Raw genomic sequence first — 27,407 nt, forward strand, 5'->3', positions numbered from 1 at the left:
CTCTCCCCCAGATAGGAAATGCGTTCTGCTTCTATGATTTCTCGGGTGATTCGCGTTTTGCTCTTCTTAATGACGGAAGTGTTATGTAGCTCGGGTGCGCAATCCTGACACGTTCTACAATGACTGGCTAGGAAACCTACAGCATCCTTACCGTGCCGCGCATTTTTTACATCGTTCGCATGCTCCCTTAGCCTATCGTTTACGCATCTCCCGGTTTGGCCCACGTACACTTTTCCGCTTTTCCGTACACTTTTCCGCAACACATGCATCTCCTCTGGTGAAACTACTAGCTTACAAAACACTAATCCGACCCAAATTAGAGTATGCTTGTTCCGTCTGGGATCCCCCTGAACGCTTTCGAACCGATCTAATAGAATCAATACAAAACCGCGCAGTTAGATTTATTTATTCTGATTACTCTTACACTACTAGTGTAACTAACCTAAAGAAAAAAGCAGGCCTGCCTAGTCTTCAGATGCGCCGCAAAATTGCAAGGCTTTCACTCTATCATAAGTTTTTTCATGTTTTGCGTAACTGTTCTCCCATCAATCCAGCTCATCGCATCTCTCAACGCATCAGCCATGATAAAGCCGTATACCCTCCCCGCGTCCGCACCGCCACGCATCTGCAATCATTTTTTGTCAAGACTGCCATAGACTGGAACAATCTTCCCGCAGACATCGTCCTTCACGTCAATCATGCCAATTTCAAGAATTCCGTTGAGTCACACTTTGTAAATATGAACTAACTTGTTTGTTTCTCCCACCCCTCATGTAAAACCCTGTGTACAGGGTCCTTGAGGTATTTTCAATAAAGAAATTAATAAATTTAAATGGATTTTGTAAACCACCCCTTCTGCGCATTCAACAAAGGGCCGACTGTGCTTTGTGCCACAGACCTGCTGCTTCCTTGCCTCTGGGTCGGTCATTTGGTAGAGCTTAGACAGCCTGTGTGGTGCCGTGAATACCACTTTCACGTCGTACCGCTGAGCCACCTTTTTCAAGTGTTGAGAAAGCTTGTGCATATACGGTATCACAGCCACCTTCTGCCTGCGCCGTGCGCCGGCATCACAACTTTGCGGGCGATGGCGCAATTTCTTTAGCAGGCTCTCTGCAACCGCTATGAGGAGGGGCTGGGGATACCCAGCGCTAAGCAGTCTTTCAGCTTGGCGTTCGAACGCTTCTGAGCCACAGTGAGGGCAAGATTTGCCAAGAGCGTTCTTGAGGCACGACGTGGCAATATCTCGTTTGACGAGCTTGGAGTGGGCGGACTTGAAAGGCAGAAGTGGTTTGTTAGCACGCGGCTCATAGTACCAGCAGACGCCAACGTCTTTGAAACGAAACCGAATGTCTAGAAATCTAATTTGGCCATTTACCGGGAGCTCGTGCGTTAGGCCAAGTGGGCTCATAACTCCATAACTCCGTCATTAGGAAGAGCAAAACGCGAATCACCCGAGAAATCATAGAAGCAGAACGAATTTCCTATCTGGGGGAGAGTTGTGTAAGCGTACCATCTCTGCTACTAACTGATAAAGAGTTGGCGTTCCAACGCATGTGTTGTGAACGACCTCTGCGTCGGACAGCATAAATATATGTGAAACTTTTCCAATAAAGGCTGTTGCAAGTTCAGCGCTCGTCTTCGTCGTTCGTGTTCCGTCCGTTGTGTGTTTTTTGCGCTGCACTGTGCCAGAAGTCGTTGGCATATTCCTCCAGGGTCTACCAGCACTTGACTATAGCTTGTTGCGTCAAATGAGCAGATATGTAATCTTTGTAATATTGTTATCAAAGACGTTAGCCAGCACTGCAACCCTAGTTGTAGTTGCCCGAGATGATTGATCTATAGGGTCGTTTCTGCAGTAGTTTCAACCAGTGTTCTGGCTGTGGGGTAGCACACTTGACTACCACGCCGAATGCCTGGGTTTGATTCCGGCTGGAACTAAGACTTCATTCTTTGCGTCTATCGAAGTTCGCTGCGACACGGCCTCCTTAACACTCTCGTGTGAACATTTCCAAAGTCTATTCTCGCCGTTGCTGGGTTCATATATACTGTAAATCGTGTGGCGCATGCCCGAATTTTATGGGCCGTGGCAGGCGGGAAAAAGCCACACGTGACTGAGCGAAAGGGTTTCATGACGAACGCGACAAGCATGTTATGATATTCATTTCGTGATTTGTTAATCGTGTTCGTCATACACTGATGTCCTTCTGTGCTAATTTGCTTTATACCAAGTTAAGGAGACCACCACGAGAGCTCCCAGACATAGATAGATAGATAGATAGATAGATAGATAGATAGATAGATAGATAGATAGATAGATAGATAGATAGATAGATAGATAGATAGATAGATAGATAGATAGATAGATAGATAGATAGATAGATAGATAGAAATGGCGGAAGTGCATTTGGTGGGTAAATAAATGCTTCACATTTCAAATACAACCAGATGTTCGATTGAACCAAGATTTTATACACTATGACGTGCAGTGCTTGTCCTGCTGGATGCTCATAAGAGTAGGTGAGCATTTGCGTTATACACGTACACATTTACTCCGCACCAGCTTTGCGTCAGTTGTATATTGAAACGGAGAATAGAGGAAAAGAAGGGGAACGAAGCTGCACTGGCTTGCATGCGGCTCCGTGAACTGCTTGCTTTCTGAGCTACACCTTTGCATTCCCCATCTTGTAAATAAACGTTTTTAGTCTTCCCAACATTAAGTGTCCATCATTGCAAGGTTCAGGCGCTCAGTAAGTCCATTTTTCTGAGGGTGTTAACCGTAGTGAACTTGTGGGACTTTGAGCAAGAGCGAAGAAGGTCGTCGATAACTTTTGAAAAGGACCAGCGGCCTCAGTCGGTGAGTAAGTGAGTGTATAGCTTACGAGGAGAACCTTGTTGTAGGATCACTTGATGAAGGAAAATATCAGCCGCATCGACTGCAGAGCTGCGAGGGAGGGCTCGCGTGGCAGCATAACTTGTGGCATAGCCCCTCGCAACAGCCACCCAGTTGTCGCCTGAAGAGGGAAAGGACCAATGAGGTATTGGTTGACAGGGAAAAAAAGGGTTGCTTGGAATATCTAGAGGTTGAAGGTGCTCCAGTGTCGATGAGGGCTTTTACAGGCATCTCATGAACAAAAAAACAATTACACCATCTCCCGCGAAAGGGGACTATGATGCGATGCGAAGCCGGAGCACTTGCACGATCGCGTTCCGTTGGCGTTCGTTGGGCATGCGACCGACCTCGGGCATGCTACCGACCTCGCGTCGAGGAACGCGAAGAGGAACACTACGCGCGTCGTGTCTTCCCTCTAGCCTGGCCGTTAATTCTCACAGGGCGAGCGGGGAACGCGGTCGACAGGCGCGCGAGAGGGGAGCATCGTACGAGAGAAGAGAGGGGGAGGGGACGCACATGCGCTGGCGCTCATTGCGGCGCTGCGCAGGAGAGAATTCGGCATGTCGAGCCCGCATTTCAGAGTAGTCAACCGAAGCAAGCGCTGGACTGAACGCGCGCAGCGCTCTACCACTTGAAGGAGAGGAGACTAGAGAAGGAGAGTAGCGCATGCGCCGCGAGAGCAGAAGCGAGAACGCAGGAGAAGCGCAAGCAGGTGCTGGTAGAGAATTGGAGAGAGTAACGCGTAGCTGTCGGACAGAGGGAAGGAGGAGAGTTGCGCATGCGTAGTGTGAGTGCGGACTACCAGGCCAACGCCGAGGAACGTACCCCCAAGCAAGAGATGCTTCGCATCTAAAACTTCAATTAGTTTCCGTCTAGGAGAAAGGGTCAACAGAGGTATTGTATGTCCAGTCTTCAATGCAGCCTCATCTCCGGGGGCTCCGGAGAATGGGGACGCAGTCTCAGCTCCTCACCTCATGAGGTCGGGGATGGGCAACGTCGAGATGCAGGCGAGAGGGACTGAGGGGTGAACTCGTCAGATAGTTGGTTGAACACATCGCGAAGGAGCGGCGCTAAAGACAAGTACAGAAAAGGCGGACATACAACCACACGTAGCGCTGACTGGCAACCCATTTGCCAGTCAGCACTACGTGTGGTTCTATGTGTGCCTTTTCTGCCCTTGTCTTTAGAGCGACTCTCCTACGATATGGATGTGGTGGCGTTGCTGTAAAAGCGAACGGCAAGAGGTGATTCGCCGAGTAGCAAGGCCAGCATTGGACGGTTCAGAAAGAGGCGACAGAGGACGACAGTCGCCTTCGGAGCACATGGTCGAGACAAGGAGTTTCAGAAGAAGAGAAAGAGCAGAGGAAGGCAGGGAGGTTAACCAGAAGTTTGCATCCGGTATGCTACCCTGCACTGGGGTTGGGGAATAGGGGGTTGAAAGCGAGAGAGAGAAAATAAATAATAAGAAAAAACAAAAAAAAAACAATCACAACCACACACACACAAGAGCGTTCCGCTCAGAGGCGCTCTGACAGGCCAGTGGATCGCAGGAAGGCGAGTAGTGCTTGTAAAGCCTTCTTCTGCGACGTTATGTCCGGACGATGGCGTAAAAGCCTTTCTTCTGATAGAGGCTGGTCGTCTATCTTGTTGAGAGCATGGCAAAGAGATTGTCTCTGTGTTCTATACTTCGGACAGTCACACAGAACATGCCGAATCGTTTCTTCGTCGCCGCAGTGTTCACAGGCGGTGGAGTCAGCCATCCCTATGCGAAATGCATACGCATGGGTAAACGCGACGCCCAGCCATAATCTACAGAGAACGGTGGCGTCACCTCGGCGAAGTCTTGATGGCAGTCGAAGGCTTAACGTTGGATCAAAGGTGTGTAGTCGTGCATGCATGAAATGTGGCTCATTCCAATTTGACATGGTGCATTGGCGAGCGAGCATGCGGAGCTTCCGAGCAGCGTCTGTCCTAGAAAGAGGTATCGACAGGTCGCGGTCCTCTGTATGGGCTGAACGGGCAGCTTGATCGGCCCGTTCATTGCCGATAATCCCACAGTGACTTGGTAGCCATTGAAATGTAATGCAGTGTCCTTTCTCGGTAAGGTGGTGGATCGTCTCGGCAGTCTCAAATACCAATTGTTCGTGCGGACCGCGGCGTAAAGTCGACAGTAGAGACTGCAGTGCCGCCTTGGAGTCGCAGAAAATCGTCCACCTTTTTCTCATTTGGTCGTTAATGAAAAGCAGCGCGGCGCGAAGCGCTGTGAGCTCTGCTGCCGTCGATGTTGTTGGGTGAGCCGTCCTGAACTTGATAGTTGTGGCGATCGTTGGAATCACGACCGCCGCTGTTGAACTGCTCGGTAGGACGGAGCCGTCAGTGTAGACGTGAGTCGAGTCGTGATACTTCTCGTACAATAGAAGTAAAGCGAGCTGTTTAAGAACTGGTGCTGACAGATCTTGTTTTTTCTGGACGCCTGGTATGTCAGGTTGATGACTGGTTGTTTCAGGCACCATGGAGGAACCGAAGGTCTCGCCGCCGGTGTGAAGCCAGTCGGTAGAGAGTCGCCGTGTGCGGTTACTGTTCGGCAAAAGGAGGTGCGTGGTCTGTCCGCTGGTAGAGAGGCTAGGTGGTGGTGTGGTGTCCGGGCAAGATGCCTTATGTGGGTCCTCAGTGCTTCAACCTCAATGTGAGTCTTTATGAGGTGGTCCTTGGCGATGGCTATGGTCGCCGCTGTTGAAGCACTTTGAGGCAGGCCTAAACAAATCCGGAGGGTCTGGGCCTGAACACTCTGTAGCACGCGTCGACTTGTCTTGTTTGCGTTAGTTAATGCAGGCAAACTGTATCGCAGGAAACCGAGAAACAGCATCCTGTACAGTTGTAACATAGCACTGGGCGACATTCCCCAAGTCTTTCCAGCGAAAAACTTGAAGAGGTGAGAAATGCCTGCCAACCGCTTTTTCAGGTACGAGACGTGAGGACTCCATGATAGTTCTCTGTCTATTATGACACCCAGGAACTTGTTCAAATGTTCAAATGTTCAAATGGATACGCAGCTACCTCTGCATGCGATCCTTTTTTGTGATCACGGAGGACGGGGACACTTCCCTACACTACAGTTATCGTGGTGTTCCCCAGGGCGGTGTGCTCAGCCCTGTGCTGTTCAATCTTACGCTGATTGCTCTCCATACACACCTGCCAAGCACTGTTTGTTTGTCAACTTACGCAGATGATATCTGCGTCTGGACATCTGCGGTAACTCGCCTGCAGCTGCGAGCGAGAATCCAGAGAGCAGCCACTCAAGTTGCTCTGTACCTCCGTGATCGAGGCCTGGAAATTTCTACCGGAAAGTGTGCTCTTCTGGCATTTACGCGCAAACCAATGTCTAACTACAGTGTATCAATCAATGGTCAAAGTATACCGTATTGTCGATCACACAAGGAGTTTCAGAACTTGCGCCAGTGGCAGTAGATATGGCGGACACGGGAGCAGACAAATTGGTCTCTCGTCCAGTGCTCGCCACTTGGGTGGGTTCCGGTACCGATTTCCAAGACTGTAGAGGTGCAGCAGGGGCACTGATCGTTGGTGGTGGCACGTAAGCTTGGATTGCAGATTGTATGTACGCAGATTGGATGCCCATGCTCGCCATTTCCTCGCGAACGATAGCTTGAAGAAAAGTGTGAGCGGGAAGAATTTTAATGATCGCCGGATTATAGCGGGTTACACAGGAACATCATCAAAAAACACGCGTAAATGCCGGGCTTCGGCGTGGCACAGCGTCCGTCTTTCAAGTCAACAATTGACAGACAACTTAGGCTTCGCCTAAGTGGTCTGTTAACCACTTAGGCTTCACTTTGAAGAAAATACCTAATGAATATCCACTTAGAACAAAATACCTAATAATCACTTAGAACAATATACCTAATAATTTATCAGCAAAATAAATGATAAATAGTAAAAATTGTCGGTACTGGGCTTGCTGCGTCCCGTCCGTAGTTCGAGCATGGACGATGGAAGCTTCAACCCACAACAAACAACAATAATTTATTTAACTCTACGCTGCATACGGCGGGGTCGGTCCAGGGACACGAGACGACGAGGCGGCGACCATGATCGGCGGCAGCAGCAATCGGCCAGCGCGGGTGGCAGCATCCGTCCTTCCTGGCAACCCAGGCACGTCTCCCCTGGGCAGCGCGCAGGCTGCCCCTTTTAAGCCGCGCATCTGGGCCACGCGCACCGCCTCTGCGCAGCACGTGGCGCTGTCTCGCAATAGCCGGTGGGCGTGGTTGCCACAAAATGCATCGAACGCCACTCGCACATGTTTTTATTGCTATAGAAATTATATGGACTCTGATGGTGGGTTTTTGTCGTCGCCCTCATTTTCTGTGTAAAGTTCAAATCGATAACATCACCTAGAGCATCGTATGTTTTACGCGCAAGTAAAACCGCGCGAGCTCTGGGGACGAACGCAGTCGAACCAGAGATGAAAGTAGCCGGCCATCGCCATCGCACGAAGGGCGCGTGCGATTACATCGTACCGCATGCGAAGCATGTCACCGATTGCTTCTGAAGCAAAGAGAAAACGTCCCCTCCCTCTTCCATCTGACGAAGGAGCATGAAGGGGCGCCGGTGGGAAAGGGAGGGAAATGTGCCCCTCGACAAGCAATTAACTGTGCACTTTTATTATAAAAGACTGTGCACTTTGATTACTTTGATAAAGTGCTTTACTTTAACCGATTGCTTCGCATTGTGAGGACACAAAGCGCGAAAACTGCTTCACTCCCTGGAGAGAATCGATTTTCGGGCCTGAATTTTGTAGAATAATGCGGAATTGGATCCAAACGAGTTAGCTGCTAGCTTAAAGCCCATTAAAGGACACCAGATGGACAAAATGTTCGGAGCCCTCCACTACATTGTGCCTCATAATCACACCGTGGTTGTCACACGTAAAACCCCAAATAATATTATGAAAACTATTTGGACCAACAATTCCGCCATAAAGGCAGTCATCATACAGTAATGAAATACAAAGTTACTGCAATCCAAGATGATCGGTGCAAGCTTTCAAGCGCATTTGTTATTTAGGCCGATAAAGGTGAAATCATAGTAGGAGTTAATTTTTCGTTTTGACGAGACATTCGAACGAACAAATTTGTTCATATACCTGCCCGTTTAGATTTCAGAGGAAATGCTGAGCAGCACTGACGCGATAATTTTCAGAAGATGAAGGCTCCGATTAATGGATAGGTATGAAAGTAAGCGCGATATTCCGGCGGTAATTGCACGAACAACGAAGGCAGAAGAGGATGACAACTAGATGCAAAACGCTCACTGACTTCGTCATCATCATGAACAATATCATCGTCATAAATTATTATCTATTAAAGCCTTTTTCAGTCATCGCCTAATGGGAAGGGGCGGGGGAGGGGGAGGAAGCAAGGATGTCGCTATAGAATGCGGTCATAATTATATAATGAGAAAAAGCTAAACAAAATAACTCAGTATACCTGCTTTAAATCAATGAATCAAGCAACTAAGACCACAAAATAAAACGACAGATGTATATCAAGTTGCCATAATGCAGCTGGCAGGGCGTCCTGCATATTTCTCGAGCAAATGAAGCGAAATAGTTTGGGCTGCATTAACAGAACAATACAAGCGGTAAACGTTAGAGGGACAATGCAGCGATGAGGGTAATAAGAGATAAAAGAGCTGACAATAGGTGCATAAGTTTATCAGGATTGCTTTCACGTACCATGTTCTCTAGTAGAACATTTATTTCTTAAAAAGCGGCAGGAAAGTACGATTTCTTGAACGTATTGGTGTTGCCGTGCAAACATTGTATGCTCAGTCTGCAAGACATACGGTGTGAAGTGCGGCTGGCAGGTAATAGAAGGGTATGTCTAAGCAGAGGGAAGTTGCAGTATATAGTCTGTGATAAAAAGAAACCTGAGGAATCTTACAACGAATTGTTAGAGGGGTTGTCCAGGTACAATCTTAACCAGGTCCTGGTTAAATGCTGGCTATATCCAGGAAACCAGAAGAAAAATGTCCTTTGTCCTGGCTATATGCAGCTTTCTAAGCGGGACCTGCATAAGAGTGTATGGTTCCATGCTGGTGATGCTTGTATACCAGTAATAGTTAGATGCAATAAAGCGTGACGCGCGATCCTGCACTGCTTTTATAATGCAACCTTGGTGAGGCTTCCAAGTGGCTGCGGCGTACTGGAGTTTTTGAAAATGCCAAGCGATTTGAAGCAGTCGTTTGTAAGGTTCTTAATATGCTCCTACAACGTAAGCTCAAGAGTGATTGAGACTCCGAGATAACGATGAGGGTGAACTTGATGGAAAACGTTTGAATTATAATAACACAGGGGGCTCATAAATTCACGCTTGCGGATTACACTTATGTACCACCAGCTTGCTGAATTGTGTCTACAATCGAGCTTTTGCCCCTTTTAGAGTATGATTTAGTCAGTGTACGAGGACATGCTTCGATAAAAGGCGCAATAATCTGCAAATATCCGGACTGGTGAGGAAATGTTGTTAGGCAGATGACTTATAACGAGTAAATAGAGAAGCGATCCAAAGACACAGCATTGTGGTACACCTGATATAACTGGACTGCTTGATGACTGTCTGTGATTGATGATGGTACGTTGGGAACGATTTGTTAGATGATATTCAATCTGACAATCAGCATTAAGAGATGCAAGTTGCCAAAATCAAGATAGATAACATCAATTTGAAATCAGGAATTAAGGTGAACATTTGTTGCGAAATTAAACAGTTGTGTTTCAAGTGAGAAAAAACTCCTCTAAATCTAGGCTAACAGCAAAAGAAAGACGAGAATTTGTCTATGTGAAATATAGGTTCTAGAAGGTCCTTCGCTTAACAAAAAAAGGGGCAAGGCCGACTACATCTTGCTCGAGATGCTTTTTTGGCTTGTCTTATACCTGATCTACGGAGTCCTTTTTTGTTAGGTATACTGAAGGTGTGTATTCTTTGAGCAAGTGTCGCAATTAATGTATGACTCAAGGTGTGATTTTCCAGACATTACAGTCTTTAAGACCATCGGATGTTCCTAGCTACTAAGAGATGAACGATGGTCCCAATTAACTTAAATAGGACGCGCGGATTCATGCGGAAACAACTGTCGACGTTTTCAAACGTATTAGAAGCGTAGCAACAATAGCGGCACGATTATTTGGGCGTTATTGATTGGAGTTGAATCTTCCACCATCCACCGGCCAGCAAATTATCAGAAGAAAGTTTTGGCGTGTTGGTTAGTCACTGAACTGAAGAAAACATAGCACGAAAAGCTAACACGGGACAAAGTCAATACAGGGCGAGTGCTTAACTACACGCTGTTTGCGATTATTTAGGCGAAAGTTTGTAGTTTTTCGTTCAGCGGCCCCTTGAGCGAAATAGGGCAGGCGAATGGAATGGTACAAAAACCCACGTGACCTACATCATTGATGACGTCATGTTCTGACTCCAGATAATGCACATTTGTGACGCAATCATGTGTGACGTCGCATGATGGCGTCATCACATGGCATCGTCCCTTGTTCAAAGGTGCGCCGATCCGGAAGCACGTGCGATAGCACGTGAATTGCAGAAAGCTTCAGGTGGGGAGGAATAATGCTATCGACTGAGAACGCCAAGGCAATTTAATGCTTGTTGCCTGCCACACTGCGGCTGGTTATGTCTTGGTCCCCGTTTGGTCCCCGACTGTTCACGTAATGCATTACCAAGTATAAAGCAGGCTTTCGCCATCAAGTGTTAAAAAGTGCAAGATGTTGTTGAACTGTTTCAGGCAGTCAGTTATAACAAAAATAGGCTTGTCCGGTCTTGACGGATTTTCCGTGTTCGTCGTTTGCGCGATTTTTAGCAATTATTGCCATTACGAACATTGGTATTTCCATGAATTGTCACAACTACGCCTACAAAAAAAATTGTTTGTATTATTTCAAATAGGAAATATACTACTACCTCGACTCTCTCACAGGTGGTGGACTTTCTAACACGCAAACCCCTGGGACCAAATCAGCAAGGTGAAGTTTGCGCGAAGAGTCCAGCCGCCTTCAAGGCCTATTTGAATCAACCGAAAGCGACAGCTGACGCCTATGAAGATGGATTCGTCCGCACTGGTGCCAATTGTTTTATCTTATACTTGTACACTTCCTGTTTTCTACAGTTAGACACAATATTAAGGAGAACTAACAGACCATAATGCCAAGGAAAGTATAGGGGAGGTTATTTGTAGTAATCAGAATACAGATGTGAAGAAAGTAAAGTGGGCGAAAAGATAACTTGCCGCCGGCAGGGACCGAACCTGCGACCTTCGAATAACGCATCCGATGCTCCACCACTGAGCTACGGCGGCGGTCATCCTCCCGTCCACTTTATGGGGTATATATGTGCATTTAAACCTAGAAGTGTTAGTCAGCGCCAATCACAGCCATAGCGGCGAGTGTGGAACACTATTAACGCGGTAGCGTTAGAGAGCTCGTGTCGCAGAAATTCCGGTGTCCGCGTCGGCACCGTTGGTTGTGAGCGAAAAATCATCCGTGAGCGAAAAAGCGAGAAAGTAGCAAATAAAATAAACGATAAAATCTTCGGTCCCAATGAGGATCGAACCCGGGCCGTTCGCGTGGCAAGCAGGTGTCTTACCACAAAGCCACGATGTTACTTCCAGCTGCTTCGGAAAAAAACACTACATAAATGTCATGTAGTGAAAGGAGACTCATTTTGTTCGGCAGGTGTCACGACGAAAACGAGCCCATACGGTGATTTGTAGGCGCATTCGCGAGGCCATCAAACTACGTCGAAAAACGCCGGGATAGTGCAGCCATCGCCGCTAAATACACACACGAACTTTCAAACAGCTCTAAAAATGGACAACTATGTCCATCTAGCGGAAAACATATCAAGCCAACGCAGCAAACGCTAGATAATGTGCTGCCATCTGTGAGGCATTGTGAGAAATATGTCTCGACTTTTCATGGCATCCGAGAAGGCCGGCGCGCAGCGTATATCTTGGAGGCCATGCGACTCTTGCTTGCGTGTGTGTGTGTAACAATACACATTAATAAGTATGCACTTAGTGGTTGAAGTGCGCACTGGGGGCCGGATTTCGCTATCGCGTTCAACTCTTAAAGGCGAAGCTTAAGGGTCCCCCAATTTTTTTTCTGCCTGTTGGCGTCACGTAGCACGTGATCTTTTTACGAGCTGACAGCTGGCCAATAATCCCTCGCATACTACCTGAAGGCAACACGTCTGCCAGAACGAGACCCTCGCTATGAATGAAGGAAAGTAAAGGACGTTTAAGGGCCCGTTTTTCTTTGTTGTACACAATATTAATGAGAACTAACAGACCACAATCTTTTCGTCCACTTTACTTTCTTCACGTCTGTATTCTAATTACTACAAATAACATCCCCTATACTCTCCTTGGAATTAGGGTCTGTAAAGTTCTCATTAATATTGTGTCTAACAAAGAAGAACGAGCCCTTAAAAGTCATCTGTTTTCTATGGTGTGATTTCGTTGTAAAGTTCTGTGTCATCTGATTATACCCTCACAAAATAGAGAAAAAATGAAATTAAAGAAATGGCGAACCGTGCATTAATTCGCCCAAAACTTGAAACAGCAGAGCTGGATGATTCTGAAGTCTAAGTTAGTTGCTTCTAGTCGTTACTGGGCTTCACCTAGTTGACGCTAGGGGTTTTCTAGGCTGCTTCCAGGTTGTTGCAAGGCGTTCGCTTGGCTAGGCTCTTTCTAGGATGCTTCTCAGCGCAGAGAGGTTCAAGTTAAAGCACAGACAGTCACAGACACGACACGGATGTTCAAACTCCAGAGACAGAAACTCGAGCTGAAACCGAGCGTTCGCATCTGCCATAGATCTACGGGCGCGACGTCGTTCGCGTAGGGCTGGCATCGCTTCGGGGTCTTCTCGCAGCCGCCGGTGCCGTTCCCGTTCCCTAGTATTCGCTCGTTGTTCATCCCGCTGAAGCACTCCGTACAGGTGTTTTAGCGAAGCTGAAAGGTGCGGCCACGGTGTTTATCACTAGGTTAATCCCGACGGTTTGTTAAAACTTTTCTCAAGTACTGGTTACGTCTGTCTAGAAATCTTGATTGGTGTTTGCCGCCCGTCTGTTGCCTTCTTCATTTTTAGCGGACCAGCGCCGAGTAGTGGGATTTACCCAATATGTGTGGCACATGCCAGTTCGTGTTGATAATTTTTGTACACACCAAAGTTTTTACGGCCGGCTTAAACAGTTTCGCTGTTAAAATTCGAGCGAAATTCATGGTAATTCTGCGCATCGAAATAAATCTCCATCAATCATGCCTGATACTTCGTGTATCTTATATATAAAATTCTGCGAACTATGTATATGTTCAAGCAGGCAGAATAGAAACGTTGAAAGGTAATGAAGCATAACTTAACAGACGTAACAGACGGTAGAAATATCGATCAGACATTACGAACACCACTCATAGCAACACGAAAAAATACGTATATGTACTGCCTTCGAAACCTAAGCTCAAAGAGTGGCGTTCCCGGTGTCTGGAGTGTCCCCTTATTTAATATATCAATAATGTATTAGTTTTTATTACAGAGAACAAAGAAACGTTACGTACTATACACTGAATGGTACCGGCCAATCGAAATGCTCAAATTATAAATAAGTGCGACTGAATTGATAATGTGTAGCTCTATGTTTCTCAGTAGGTAGGGCATTGCATAGTTACTGTCCGAGTACATAAAATGTACCACAAGTTTATGTGCAGACTTTGTTATTATGTATGTTTCAAGATAAGTTCTTCGTAACAGCACTTCCCATGTATTTATAGCAGGCGATTACTTGCAATGTTGACGATCACAGTGTATGCGGGCTGGTTGCAGTGGGTGTTTTCTAGTGTGAAGTTCAGTACTTTTCTCCGGTACAAAACAGTTGCTAAAATGATGCATATTACTTTTCAATTCATGTTAGTGATTTCGTAAAGTCCTATCTCTGAAATGACTACAACAGTTATCGAATACTTTATAGTTAATCATGGCACTTTGCGCGCCAATCACAAGACGCAATAGAAGAAATGGAAACTGACAGTAGTCAGAAGAGATTGTGTTGGGGCTAGTTGCAACATCTTGGATAAAATAGGCAGCGCTTCTAAGTTCGCAACAACGGCAGACAAAGGCAACACTGTCGTCTGTGCCGTCCTTGTCTTCCGTCGTTGTGAGTTTTCCAGTACTGCATATTTCATCTATGAAAATACATCGCCACTTGTCCACGCCCTGGCATTGCTTGCTTCTGTGTCAGAATCGCAAAATGATGAATGCGAGACACCTACCTGAGATTTAGGTTGTCTATCCCTCAATGCCTTTTAAAAGAGTCTCAGGTGCATGGTTGATATATAATAGGAAATGGAAAACCAAGCGCGTTGCCTTTTAGCAGCGGAGCTGTCTAAGCTTGGCACAAGCTCCGTGATCGTGCACACAAAAAGTTGGAGCACGCTTGAGCTCCGCCTTCAACAGTACAACGTGATAGCCTCATCACACCCGCCCCGCCACGCTGGTCTAGCGGTTATGGCTCTCGACTGCTGACCCGAAGGTCGCGGGATTGAATCCCGGCCGCGGAGGCTGCATTTTCGATGGCGGCGAAAATGTTTGAGGCCCGTGTACTTATATTTAGGTGTACGTTAAAGAACCCCAGGTAGTCGAAATTTCCGGAGCCCTCCACTTCAGCGTCTCTTATGATCATATCATAGTTTTGGGACGTTAAACCCCTCGATATTATTATTATATTAGCCTCATCACACCGCATTCGCATCCCCTTCTCAATCGCTAGGCAGGCTTCCTTTCTCGGTGAACACCGTGCCGCAAGGAAACGAACGTCTGTGCGCATAACATTGGCCGTTTCAGACTATCCCAGACTGTCTACTGCAATTACAGTTGCGAAGGTCCCATTACGCAATGATTCTTCCTTTTGCGAATTGGCGAAGTACCCACTATGCATCCGTAAGACAACACGCGCACCCGCGCGGCTGCACACTTTGTTGATGCTGTTGCTGATAATGATGATTAATTATGCATGGCCGCTTTGTAATCTGTGAGCCTATGCAAACCAACCACTCGTTGCGCAATGCACATGTTTTGACGTCTGGTGCAATTCTACGCTTCTGCGACGCAATATTACGTGCGTTAAGAAGTATCCTCGCACTGCATGATATTCATATATGTTTTTTTTTTTCGAAAGAGTTTCATGGAGTGGCATGACTCTATGGAATAACACCTGCTCTCCCCACGGAAGACGAGGGCTCGATCGCCACTCGATCCGAAGATATTTAGATGCGAAGCATCTTATGGCGGAGTTCAAACCGGTGGTGTGCGGCGTGACCACCCTTACTTCGCATGCGCAAACCCTCTCCACATACCTCCTCCACACTCCCCCTCTCCACATCCCCTCCCCCTCTCCACTCCCACTCTCCACATCCCATGCCCCTCCCCCTCTCCCCTTCCCTTCTCCACTACCCCTCTGAAACGCGGGCTCGACATGCCGAAACGCTGCTTCGCATCGCCTCATGGTCCCCTTTAGCGGGAGATGGTGTGATTTTATTATTTATTGTACCTTCTTCTTACTGTACGGCAGGCACCCATCGCACACAATCGACACGGTCCTTCCATACAAGTCGTATCCATCTGACTGTGCGCCTATTTCTGCCACAGCCAGGCTTGCTGAAGAGTGTCGCGATCTTGGCAAGACCTTCACAACGCATGAAAAATTGCGGCAGAAGAGCATTTGCGGTGGCACTACCACTTCTGAGCCCACGTTCCTCCCTGGAGCGCTTGTATGGGTCTCGGTCCCTACCACTGCAACTGGCCTCCCTTCAAAACTACCGCCGAAATACGAAGGCCCCTACCGGGTCGTCGAGCGCACGTCGCCGGTCAACTACCTGATCGAACCCATTGAACAATCTTCGGACATGCGCCGTCGAGGGCGCGACATTGTCACCGTGGAGCGCCTGAAACCCTACTATGACCTGCTCATAGTGACAAGCTGTTAGCTCGCCGGGCGGCTCCCTTTTCGTACCCGGGGTAATTGTAGCGAAGCCTTGGAACTTAGTAATGGGTTGCGCTCTCGAGCGCCTTCTAGTCGGTCGTCCTCTTCGGCTCCTCCTGAAATAACGCCGCTCGAGCTGAGAGTCTGTGCTTTGACCTGACTGTTGCCATTGCGTGTTGTCGCTGAGTAGCGTCAACTAAACGCCTTAACAATTTATTTGCATCTATTTAGAATTTTCGCTCACGACAACGCTGATTTTTCACTCACAACCAACGACGCTGACGCCGACACCGACACTGGAATTTATGTGAAACGAGCTCGCTAATTCATTCATTCACAAAACTTTATTGAGCGTCCTGAAGCCCGGTCTCTTCAGACCGAGCTCGCTAATGCTATCACGTTAAAACAGGGCTTGTATGCGCCACATGCGAGTATGTGCCAAGCAGCTCCTAACACAGCACAACCATGTGTAGTAAGTTCGAATAAAAAAAAAGAGCCTATTAGAAGATTTGGGAAGAGAAGTGAGGGTGAGAAGTGGTTTAAGGATAAGGAGGAAAGAAAGGAGGAGGGGAGAGGTTAAGGCATTTCACAGCCTTTTATATCATAATTTAGCAAGGGGCGGGGAAAGGGCAGTCAGGGTGAGGAGGGGTAGGAGGGTGGGAGTGGATAAAGCATATCATTGCCTTATGTGGTATAGTATAGCAACGGGATGGAAAAGGCAAGTGAGGGCGAGGAAAAGTGATGTGCGGGTGTGGAGGAGGGGAACGGAGGTAAAGCATAGCATAGCCATAGCCAATTTTTTTTTTCTCTTGTTGATTGACAGTGATATCCGTCTAGCCGACTGATTGCCTCTAATAACTACTCGCTTTTTACGATTATTGAGGCCGTCATTTATCCTTCGAATGAAAAGAACAATGAAGCGTTGCATTTTTAAACATTTTCAAATATAAGTTACTGAGCTTTTATAAACAATTGTTACTCTCACTAGTATTCTACTGTTCTAACTACTATTGAGACGTCTCTTCTAAGGACTGCAATTCATGCGCTACTGAAATATTTGTTGAGTGTAGTCATCGAACTATAAGAGCATTAATTGATTATGTTGAGACTATTGCCTCACAATAATTTTTATTCCACTAGATTTAATTTATGACGGACATGAAAGAGCTTTCTACTTTAAAAAAAATTCAAAACATAATTGTTTTGGTGAGCCGCCATCAAACGAGAAAAGTGCTGTATTTGCCGCAAGTGACAGCTTATGTGAAAGAGAGCGTAATTGAGGCCCGCAGCCAGGAATTTCTTTCGGGGAGCCGACTTGCCGAAAGCCTTGACTATTTGAGAAAAACGCCTATTTTCATTATTTATTTTACGGTAAAACACCATGTATCATAAAAATTTCGGGGGGGGGGGGGCGCCCACCTCCCTGGCTACCGGCCTGGCGTAATTACAAATCTAACTGTGCTCTCTAAGCTTATTAGAAGACTTCACAAGATTGCGCGGATGAGACACATACAGAAGGAAGACATGATGAAACACACGATATGCAAACTTAAAACAGCGTTTTTAGAAAGTTGCCTTACCTTTTGTGAACAAGCTACCAACAACACAACAGGCGTGTCGCGAGAATTATCTTTACACGTGTGTATTAGCTCTCAGAAACGCTCTTTTACTGAGAAGGCAAGGCGCTGCCCGCTTAGGCACATATCTTTGATTTTAGACATGTTTTGTGCTCCTGTTATAAAGTGCGTGATTTCATTTTTGCGTCTAGTTATTATCGTGCGCTGGTCAAGCATGGGCCTGCAAACACAATTTCTGCAGTCGATCGGGAACCAGGCACCTGTTTCATTCTTACCATTTTTAGTGTGGTCGCGAAGCTTCTTTTTAATACATCGGGCTCACTGCCTTAAGTAATAAGCGATGGCATGATGAGGCTATGCGGTAAACTACGCTCTATTTGCACGATACGAGGGTGCTCTGAAAAGTTCTGGGCCTCAATAAGAATCACGCGAGCTAGAACTTGCAGCACTCATGTGCATGTTCGTACAAGTCTCTGCAAGTCTCAGATGAAACGCCATCTAGTGCCGATTAGCAGTTTGGCTTTGACAATCGATCACAGTGGGTGTAGTGTGAAGCACCGTAAGACAAAGAGTAGCTTGAGTACCGTGCGATGATAAAGTTCTTTGTAAAAGGAGGTTTATCTCCGAATTAAATTCACCAAAGGTCTGTTAAACTCTACAAGCAAGATTCACCTTCATACTCCACAGTCAAGAAATGAGCTGCTGAGTTTAAGCGGGGGAGAGAGAGCATTGAAGATGACCCGCTCGAAGGGCGCCCAAAAAGTGCAACAACTACTGAATCGATTGACCGTGTGCACGATATGGTTTTGGAAGACAGGAGAGTGAAGTTGCGCGAAGTTGCCGGGGCTGTTGGCATCTCAGTGGAACGTGTAGGTCACATTTTGCATAACGAACTACACATGAACAAGCTCTGCGCAAGATGTGTGCCGCGCATCATTACTCCTTAACAAAAACTCAACCGCATGACGATGTCACAGCATGGTTTGGAGCTGTGTAACAAAAATTCAGTGGACTTTTTGCGCAGATTTATAACAATGGATGAAATTTGGATTCACCATTACACACCGGAATCGAAACAACAATCAAAGCAGTGGACTGAAGCTGGGTCCTCTGCACCAAAGAAAGCCAAGTCAGTTCCCTCCGCAGGAAAGGTGATGGCCTCTTTTTTTGGGGGGGACGCTGAAGGCATTCTGCTTGTGGATTATCTTGAAAAGGGTCAAACCATAACTGCGGAGTATTATTCTGACCCTTTAACTCAATTGAATCAGAAACTTCGTGAGAAAAGACCAGGTTTGCAGAAGAAGAATATCATCTCTCATCAAGACAATGCACCGTTGCACAAGTGGCATCTTGCAATGGCTAAATTGCACGATTTTAAGTACGAATTGTTGGAGCACCCACCCGATTCTCCTGACTTGGCCCTGTCGGACTACCACCTGTTCCCAAAACTCAAAATCTTTCTTGGTGGGCAACGTTTTTCATCAAATGAAGAAGCGATTGCTGCTGTGGATGAGTACTTTTCAGAACTTCCACAAAGTCATTTTAAGGACGGAATACTGGCTTTGGCACATCGATGGACCAAGTGCATAGAGTTGAGAGGAGACTATGTTGAAAAATAAAAATAATTTTGAAGGTCCAAAACGCTTTTTCTACATCAGGCCGGGAACTTTTCAGAACCCTCGTATTTACTCGGTGCAATGATGCTTACTGCATACCTTCTTTTCTCTGCTTTTTGTAGCAGTCATTCTGCATTGTTATGCCCCTTTGTCGGAGCAGAGAATATCAAGTTAACAAGCACGTTGGGCAATCTTCGATAACGTGTGTGACACCCTGCAAATGTAGGGAATCAACGTAGTCGTTCGTTCATCTTTACGTTTTGGACCGCAGCATAACTGGTAGGCCTTATGGCCTTGAGGAGTTTTCTCGGCCACATAAACTAACATCTGTCTCAGGTATCCATCCTCTGAGAGACAAGTACATGGTTGGTTCAAACTGGTTTCAATCAAACGAATAATGTATATTTTCAAGGAATTCTTGATGAAGAGAGTTAATATTCTATTTTGGAATGTGGACAATTAAATGGAAGGATGGAATATTCGAAACTTCCAATATTCGATTCAAATAGTTCGGTATTCCATTCGATTCGCAAGGTACTTTTACTATTTTAGATATTCGAGCACCGCAAAGCTTCATAAGAAGTATTGAAATGAGCCCGAAGATTTACATACCTGCACTAAATTTTGCAAAATTTGATGCACAAATACAAATATTAGTTTCAGTTGCCACATTCCCGTCTCCCAAGTGCACTTTTGCAAATGTTGTGCCAGTACTCAAGTGTAGTAGCTATATCACAGTACTGTGTGTGAGGTTGAGCACGTTACTGCAATAGAGTGCCGAAATTATATGGAATTAAACCACCGAAACAAACGGGAAGCCATTGCAAATTAAAAATAAATGTCCAAAAATAAGGAAACCCAGGAATATAGTGGGTTATCCCAAGATTAAGCACCTGCAGTGAACATGGTGCCGATCAGTTGTAATTCCTCTTGCCAACTAAGAAAGCATCCTTAAAGGATTAAACTATGACGACAAGATTGACACGTCAACACTACTGTGTCTAGTGCGCAACTGTTTTCGTTGTCTGGAGGAATGGTGGCATGTAGAGCGGTGTCACTGCTTCCCGAACATACCAAGCAGCTATCCATTCTTCATAACAACATTAATAACAGCATATGTTGTAGTGTCAAGCTATAGTAAGCAAACGCACAAATTTCCTGTATAATAGTTTGTTGTGCAACAACGTTACTTTTCATTTTTTTGCACCAATCAGTATTTAACGTTTCAGAAGAACCACGTTTGCTGGCAGTATTCTCCTATATCTTCAAAATAACTGTTAAATGTTTCCTCGAAGCACTCTAAGGTTCTAAAAAACGGTACAGCCATGTCTTGCCTTCGGTCTGCCCTCACTAAGTCGTGTGAGCACTAAATGAATGATAGCTTTAACGCACAGGTTACGCATCTTTTAGAGGTTGGTTATCCTCGTGATGTAGTGGCCACTGTCGCTGAACGTTTAAAGAAGTCCATTATGTTAAGTCCGATCATGGTTGCAAAAAGCGATAGGAAGAAACGTACTTGTCGTAGGTATACCGAGCATTCATTGAGTGTATCACAGGCAAAATAAAGTAGGAAGTAGATACGGCGTTAATGTTGTTTTCACGGCTGCCAATAAGCTAGGTAGGATATGTGCCGCTGTGCAGAGGAAAAATGAGTGAGTAAAAGGCAAGAAGCGGACCGTTATTTTATTCGTAAAATCCACCAACAAATTCACGGATTGCGTACAAGTGTGGCGTATAAGGTACCTTTCAGCTGCGGCCACTTCTACGTTGGACAGACGGGCCGCTGCATTAACCAGATAATATTGGAACATAAGAGATTGCTAACCGGAGGCTCACCTTATAATGTTTGTTTGCATTGTCGAGAGTGTAAGTGCACGCCAAAAGTCGATAAATGCGCAGTTTTGTACCGGCATAGGAATGAAGAAACGCGCCTGATGATTGAGGCATGGCATATTGAGAATATTGGTAGCGCGTGCGTGAGCCGACCATCGATTAACTTGCATAAAGATGCAATCAAATGACTTAACATTTATCTTTCTCGTGGGCCCCCACGCGTGCCGGATGGATAGGTTTGCCTCTTGCACGGGTATTCGCAGACAAATTTTCGTGCCTTCTTTATTTTCCGTTGTTGTGCGTCTCTTCAGTTGTTAGTGGGCGTTTGTTGTGTCGCGACTTCTTTCTTGTGTCCGGGTTTGTACGTCCTGTCTCTTTAGAATCAGTAGTTCTGTTATTCGTATTCGTACAATATTCGACTCGATCGGCACTTGATTCTCATCCTTCGAATATACTTCAAAGTGGAAAATTTGATGTTCGCACACCACACAAAGGTGACATGATACACGTATTTATATACGTAATGCACCTGTTTATCCAATAAATAGTCAGCACCATGAGAAGACGGAAACGTCCTCCACTCCTTATTTTCCTCATGTTTGTGCTACTTTGTACCATCACAATGCACCAACTAGCCATCAGCAAAGCAGCTTGCTGAAAACAGCGTGGTCGTACAAGCAGCGGAAAGTAAGCTCCATTCGCCTCTTGCGGCACCAAAACACGACGCAGTGTTGTCCAAATGGATTCTTGAACTTTAAAGACGTGTGAACGGGTGCATTTCACACACTGAAGTCCAACAGCTGAAGCTTGCCATGCTTGTTAGCGGCAGGCATACGCACCTAGGCAGGCTATAACAGATAGTTATCCAGGTGTGAAGGTTTCTGTTTGGTTAGCCTCTGTTGTAAACTACCTTACCTGGCGTATAGTCCCATAGACAAACCTTACGGCGCAGGGGACAAGGGCTACTACACGGAGGACGGCAGCATCTTCTTGTGCGGTCGGTTCAAGGAACTCATAAAGTGCATGGACCAGCAGGTATATCCAGCCGAGCTAGAAGAGCTGCTGGCTTCAGACCCCGAGGTGCGACACGTGATCGTGGCCGGGGTTCCGCACTCACAGTATGTTGAGGCTGCCCGGGCATTCGTTGTGCACCAGCGCCGCCTTACGGATCCCCTCGAACAGCAGAAGGAAGCGGAGAGGCTGAAGAAACTCGTCGCCGGTGAGAGTGCAGTGACATTTGATGCGCAGGATTACTGGGAGGCTCGGTGTGAAAATTCATTCCATCTGTCCAGTGATCGAGTGTAAACCACTTGGACGAATATTGAGAATTACACTGACTTTCATATTTGATTTAGCAGACTTTTATGACAAAATGCATTTCTGCTCATCTTTCTTTAGAGCTGAAGTGTATACAATACACTTCTGTTCTTGTGTACATTTGCAAAATGGTATTTCTTTATGTGGCTTTATGGCCTGTGATAGTGCATACAATGAATGATGATGTTTTATGTAGCCAAAGTAATGTTGCAGCACCGCCAAGTGAGTACAGGACGCAGTCATGACGATAGTAGCCGCTTTTAATCCTGACCTGTGGGCAGTCCTCTGTGTTCTTCGATAGGATTTATGCAAAAAGAAACAAAAAGAAGTGATGGCGTAAAGCGCGGGCGTGAACGTTTTGTGACGGCGATGAAAACGTAACTAGGATAAATTACTAGATTTTTGTGCCTCGAAACGACGACAAAACTACAGCAATAGTTTTGCTACTTGGCTGTAATGACATATGGTGAGGCAATATACTTATAAATTATTTACTACTTGCAGAAAAGTAGGAAAATCCCCATAGAAAAGGGAGTCCAAGAGGAAGATACAATCTCTCCATTGTTATTCACTGCAATTTTAGAGTCAATATTTAAGCGAGTAGATTCGAAAGCGCAAGGAAAAAGGTTAACGAAGAATATTCAGCAACTTACCTTTTGCAGACGCTACCGTTATCTTCAGCAATGCTGGTAATAAAGTGCAAAGAATGATTGAAGACCTAGGAGTGTTAAAGTAGGGTTGAAGATGAATATGCAAGAACCAAACATAATGCTAGATAGGAAAGCGAAGAAACGAGAGCTCGCAATAAATAACCGGACGCTAGAGTCTGTAGAAGAGCATGCATATCAAGGTTCAATACAATGAATAGAGCCTACTGATGCGGAATAAATTCACCGAATAATTAGGATAGGCTGGTGCGCATACGCTAGACATTCTCAGCACATTCCTGGAAGCTTACCAGTATCACTAAAGCGGAAAACCACTGCATTTTGCCAGTCGTAAATTATGAGTAATGAACTTGCAGAATAACGAACGAACTAGGGAAGAATTTTGGAACCATGCAACGTATGATTCAGGCGCAACGCTGAAAGAGAGCATGCGTAACACAAGGCCTAACGCCTCCTTTACTTCTGGCGTTAAAGAGGCGCGAGCAGTGGCATCAAGACACAGGAAGATAGCAGAGCGCATCAGAGAACCAACAGGAGAAGCCGATATCCTTGCCGAAATTGCGAGAAAAGAATGGAGCTGTCCAGGTCACGTGATGCGAAAAACAGATAACCGGTGGTGAGCTAGAGCGACGGAATTCGTACCAAGTGATGGGAAGCGCAGTCAAGCATGACAAAAGATTTGGTGGCGCGACGACATTAAGAACTTTTCAGGCATAAAATGGAATCACTTCATGCAGCGCCGGGTGGTTCGGCGATCACTTGGAAAGCCATTTGTCCGGCAGAGGACATGAGATAGGCTGACGAGAATGACGGCGATCACAATACCGACAATATTTATGCTCTAACGACTCAGTCCAGAAACAGTAATAGTAAATTTATGAAGATGTTGTCGCTACTGCCGATGATGATAATGATGACGATGAAATACCTTTGTCGTGAGAATATGGGCTCCGATTCAATAAATATGCACCCATTAGCACGGTTATTTCCTCTGCTGCTATATCACAGTCCTTTTTTTACTAGTATGTGCACGTCTCGTAACTATACCAGCAGCTTACATTCACGCGTAGTATAATTGCATCTTTTCAGATCGACTGGCGCATCACAAGCAGCTGCATGGCGGTCTTGAGTTCCTCGACTGCATCCCAGAATCTGAATACGGAAAACATGCGCGCAAGTTTCTTAGGGAAAGATATATTCACCGGTGCCACAGCAGCGACGAGAGCGGGAATGCAATTACAAGCGAGAATGATTGATTTTTCTTGTATATTCAATGGCAGCATACATGAGCCATCTGATGATGGTGGTTTTATTCACAATATTGGTGTCAGGAAATAAAAGCTTTTTGTAGAAAGAACTCATTCTTCCACTTCATTGTTTAAGAGAGGCAGTTGTAGAAAAGGCCCAATATCTCATTTTTCTATAGACCAATGAGCTATAATATAATGCACAATTTTGTCTTTGGGCTAACAACAACAACAAAAATAAGGACCTTAATTTAATGTGATAATTTTATTTGCACAAATTGCAGGAAATACAGTGAAACCGCAGGGAACGAGATAAACCAATAGCAGCGTTGCACAAAAAGCGAAGGCATGCACTCTAAGGAAAAAAGTGTGTGCGACTCCTTTCGGATAGTCCTGACTTGTCACGTATATGACTCTCTTTAAAGAACCACGTTAACTCTCTTGTGGGTCACACTACTATCCGAAGAGAGCACAATGTTCTCCAAAGAGAGTTGGCGTGCCTCTTTAAAGAGAGTCGCATACGTGGAAAGTCAGGACAACTCGAAAAGAGTCAAAGTATCTTTTTTTCTTAGAGTGTGGGCGTTCTTTCACAAATTAGATTCTCAGTGCCATGGAATTCATAGCGATAAACTTTTAGAGCGTTCGCTAAGTTAAACTACGGCGCAATGCTGCTTCAATAGGTACAATTTCCACGTAACAGGTTAAAATTTTTAATTAGTTTATCGCAATTTCTGCGGCAGTTGTTACCGAAACTATGCTGAACTACTTGACCTATCATCCACATAAATTGGGATAAATCTACACAGTACGTCCAAGTGTAAAGACAGAAAGTTTAACAGGTTCGCAGAGATTCATCGTGAAAGAAAGACAGAAGTGCCACCATGAATACAAGGATACTATATTAAGGTTTGTGTTGTTAACCTTTCTGTTCTTTTGTCTGTGTTTGCAAGCCGTACTTTTTTCAGCGTTCAATATCTTTCTTCGGTGAAGCTGATTTTCGTGCTTTCGCGTACGGCCTTCAAAAGCAGACGTTATACGCGTCCTTGTTCCAATATCCCAATGCGTCAACCTTGGCTACCGGTACAGCGTCATCCGTGGTCTCCGCTCACGTACGATAACCCTCAGGATGCTATTACCGTTACAAAAATGGATTTAGACTGTCTATAGAGTGTCTGTAGACTTCTTGTAGACGAGTTCGCCTTTATGTAGATTTAGTATTTTGCCTAAAGAAAATCCTTTGACAATCTATAGACAAAAGTTTATAAATGCGTGTCATCTTTTGTTTAATTGCGTTCTATAGATTGTCTATAAACAAAAGTTTTAAAACGCCTATGGTTCTTTTTTTCTATTGTTAGCCTATATACAATCTATAGATAAAAGTTAAGTTGATGAAGTTTGTGTTTTGTCTAATCCCAGTGTATAGATTGTCTATATACAAAGGTTGATAAATTGGTGTTATTTCCTATTGTCAAATCCCAGTCTATAGACTGTCTCAAGACAGAAGTTAAAGTGGAGTTATTTAATTTTTTGCTGGAAATAAGGTTTTTCATTGAAATTTTATCAGACGTGTGTACTTTATGCAATTTTGCTACCTTTTTGTTTATATAACATCTAAGCATGCACTCATTATTGCCCCATTGGGCCCTAGCTGTAAGGTACGTATGTTAAAAAAGAACTAAGGGGGCTCATTATTTATTTAACCACAATGTGAAATTGAGCAGGAATGCGTTTTTCTATATCTCATTAAAACATTCTGGCGCACATGGCACATATATATTTCCCCTCGTAACTCGCATGCTCACATTACGACTAAAGATGTTTCCAGTAAGTATGTCGCACTCTATGGCTCTCCGACTGGATGTACTGCAAGGACTGTGTGGTTCTTTCCGCCTTCGTTGCTACAATGCAAAGGGCAATGTATTTCGTGGAACACTGGAAATCGCAGCTTTGAAGCGGGATGATGGGCAAACGGTGAACAGAGTACAACAGCTCTTTTTCAAGACACAAATAGCAGGGCCCACTGCAGTGCTTTCATTTTTGTTACTATTCAATATACAGTATTTCGCCATTCTTTTCGTATACGAAGCACTGTGCCCAGAAACCAATTTTGTTAAAAATATTTTGCGAATTAGCTGTGGCCCTTTCTCTCGCTCATTATATTTGTTCATTTTCACGATATTTTCAGAAGGTAATAGGTTAATTAAGATGTTCTTCAACAAATATGCATTTTTCTGTTTTCATTACGACGACGTGCAATGTAATATTAAATCGTGTTTCAGTAAGCGATTTCAAATTGATAATGTGTGTATGCACTTGCTTACATCTCCCGCTTAGAAAATATTAATGTAAATTAACAGGGAACATCAATAAGAAAGAACTTGCAACTGAATCGCCCTAAGGGCGAGGCATCGATGGTGACACTGGCTCGCTGCAAATTTCAAAGAGATATCATTCGGCACTGCGGACACTAGCTGTCAAAGGCTCAAGTTTTCCACATGCTTGTGGTCATACACACAGACACGGCCGTGAGGGCAACAGCTGTTACAGATAGTAGTAAAAACGGACCGTTCGTTACATATCCTGTACACGAACGGTCCACGAACGGTATGTTTAAACAGCAAGCACTGGAAATACAATTGAAGAATCGCTCATAAGCGGCCTCCCCACTAAGAAGTTGCTTTTTCGTTCAGGCACTGCCGTGAAGGCCAAACCCCATATACGCGAAAATGCACGCAACAGCGACGAGCGACGCGACGTAGATCGTCTTCGCGCAAGCGGTCGCTTGGATGGGCAAACCCCATTCACGCGACGCCCTCGGCGAGCGATCTCCACTGTTGCTGGCATGAGGGCGTTTACTCGTACCAAAAGTGGCCCGTTCTTAGCGGTATGCAATGTAAAATACGATGTTTTGTTGCATAATGGTACATAAAATGTTTATCATTGTCTTGCAGCATGTTTTTCGATCCCATCACTGCTGCTACGTGCTGCCAAGCCGCGTCACAGACGGCGCGGGTCCCAGCGTTCGCGTTCAACAACGTCAACATTGCGCTCGTCGCCGTTGGTCATGTTGATGAACGTTGTTGTTGATGTGCGTCGATAAGAAAGTGGCGGCAATCAGCAATACGTCACTGATGCATCTTATTCCGGTGTTTTGCTATTGGCTGCTTCAGCACAGCACTTCCGGGCGACGAGCGACGG

At 45.4% G+C, this 27,407-nt stretch overlaps 1 protein-coding gene across 1 annotated transcript in view; it reads left to right on the forward strand.

Annotated features, from left to right (window-relative positions):
- Positions 1-24,288, forward strand: part of LOC119385638 (luciferin 4-monooxygenase) — a 66,328-nt gene extending 42,040 nt beyond the window's left edge. The window contains exons 5-7 of the mRNA XM_037653072.1: positions 10,898-11,039; positions 21,930-22,196; positions 24,052-24,288. Coding sequence (XP_037509000.1) covers positions 10,898-11,039; positions 21,930-22,196; positions 24,052-24,218 — 576 coding nt within the window. The 3' untranslated portion in view covers positions 24,219-24,288. The remainder of the gene's footprint in view (positions 1-10,897; positions 11,040-21,929; positions 22,197-24,051) is intronic.
- Positions 24,289-27,407: the final 3,119 nt, after the last annotated feature.

Source organism: Rhipicephalus sanguineus, chromosome 1, assembly GCF_013339695.2.
Source record: "Rhipicephalus sanguineus isolate Rsan-2018 chromosome 1, BIME_Rsan_1.4, whole genome shotgun sequence".
In the NCBI taxonomy this organism is placed as follows: Eukaryota; Metazoa; Arthropoda; class Arachnida; order Ixodida; family Ixodidae; genus Rhipicephalus; species Rhipicephalus sanguineus.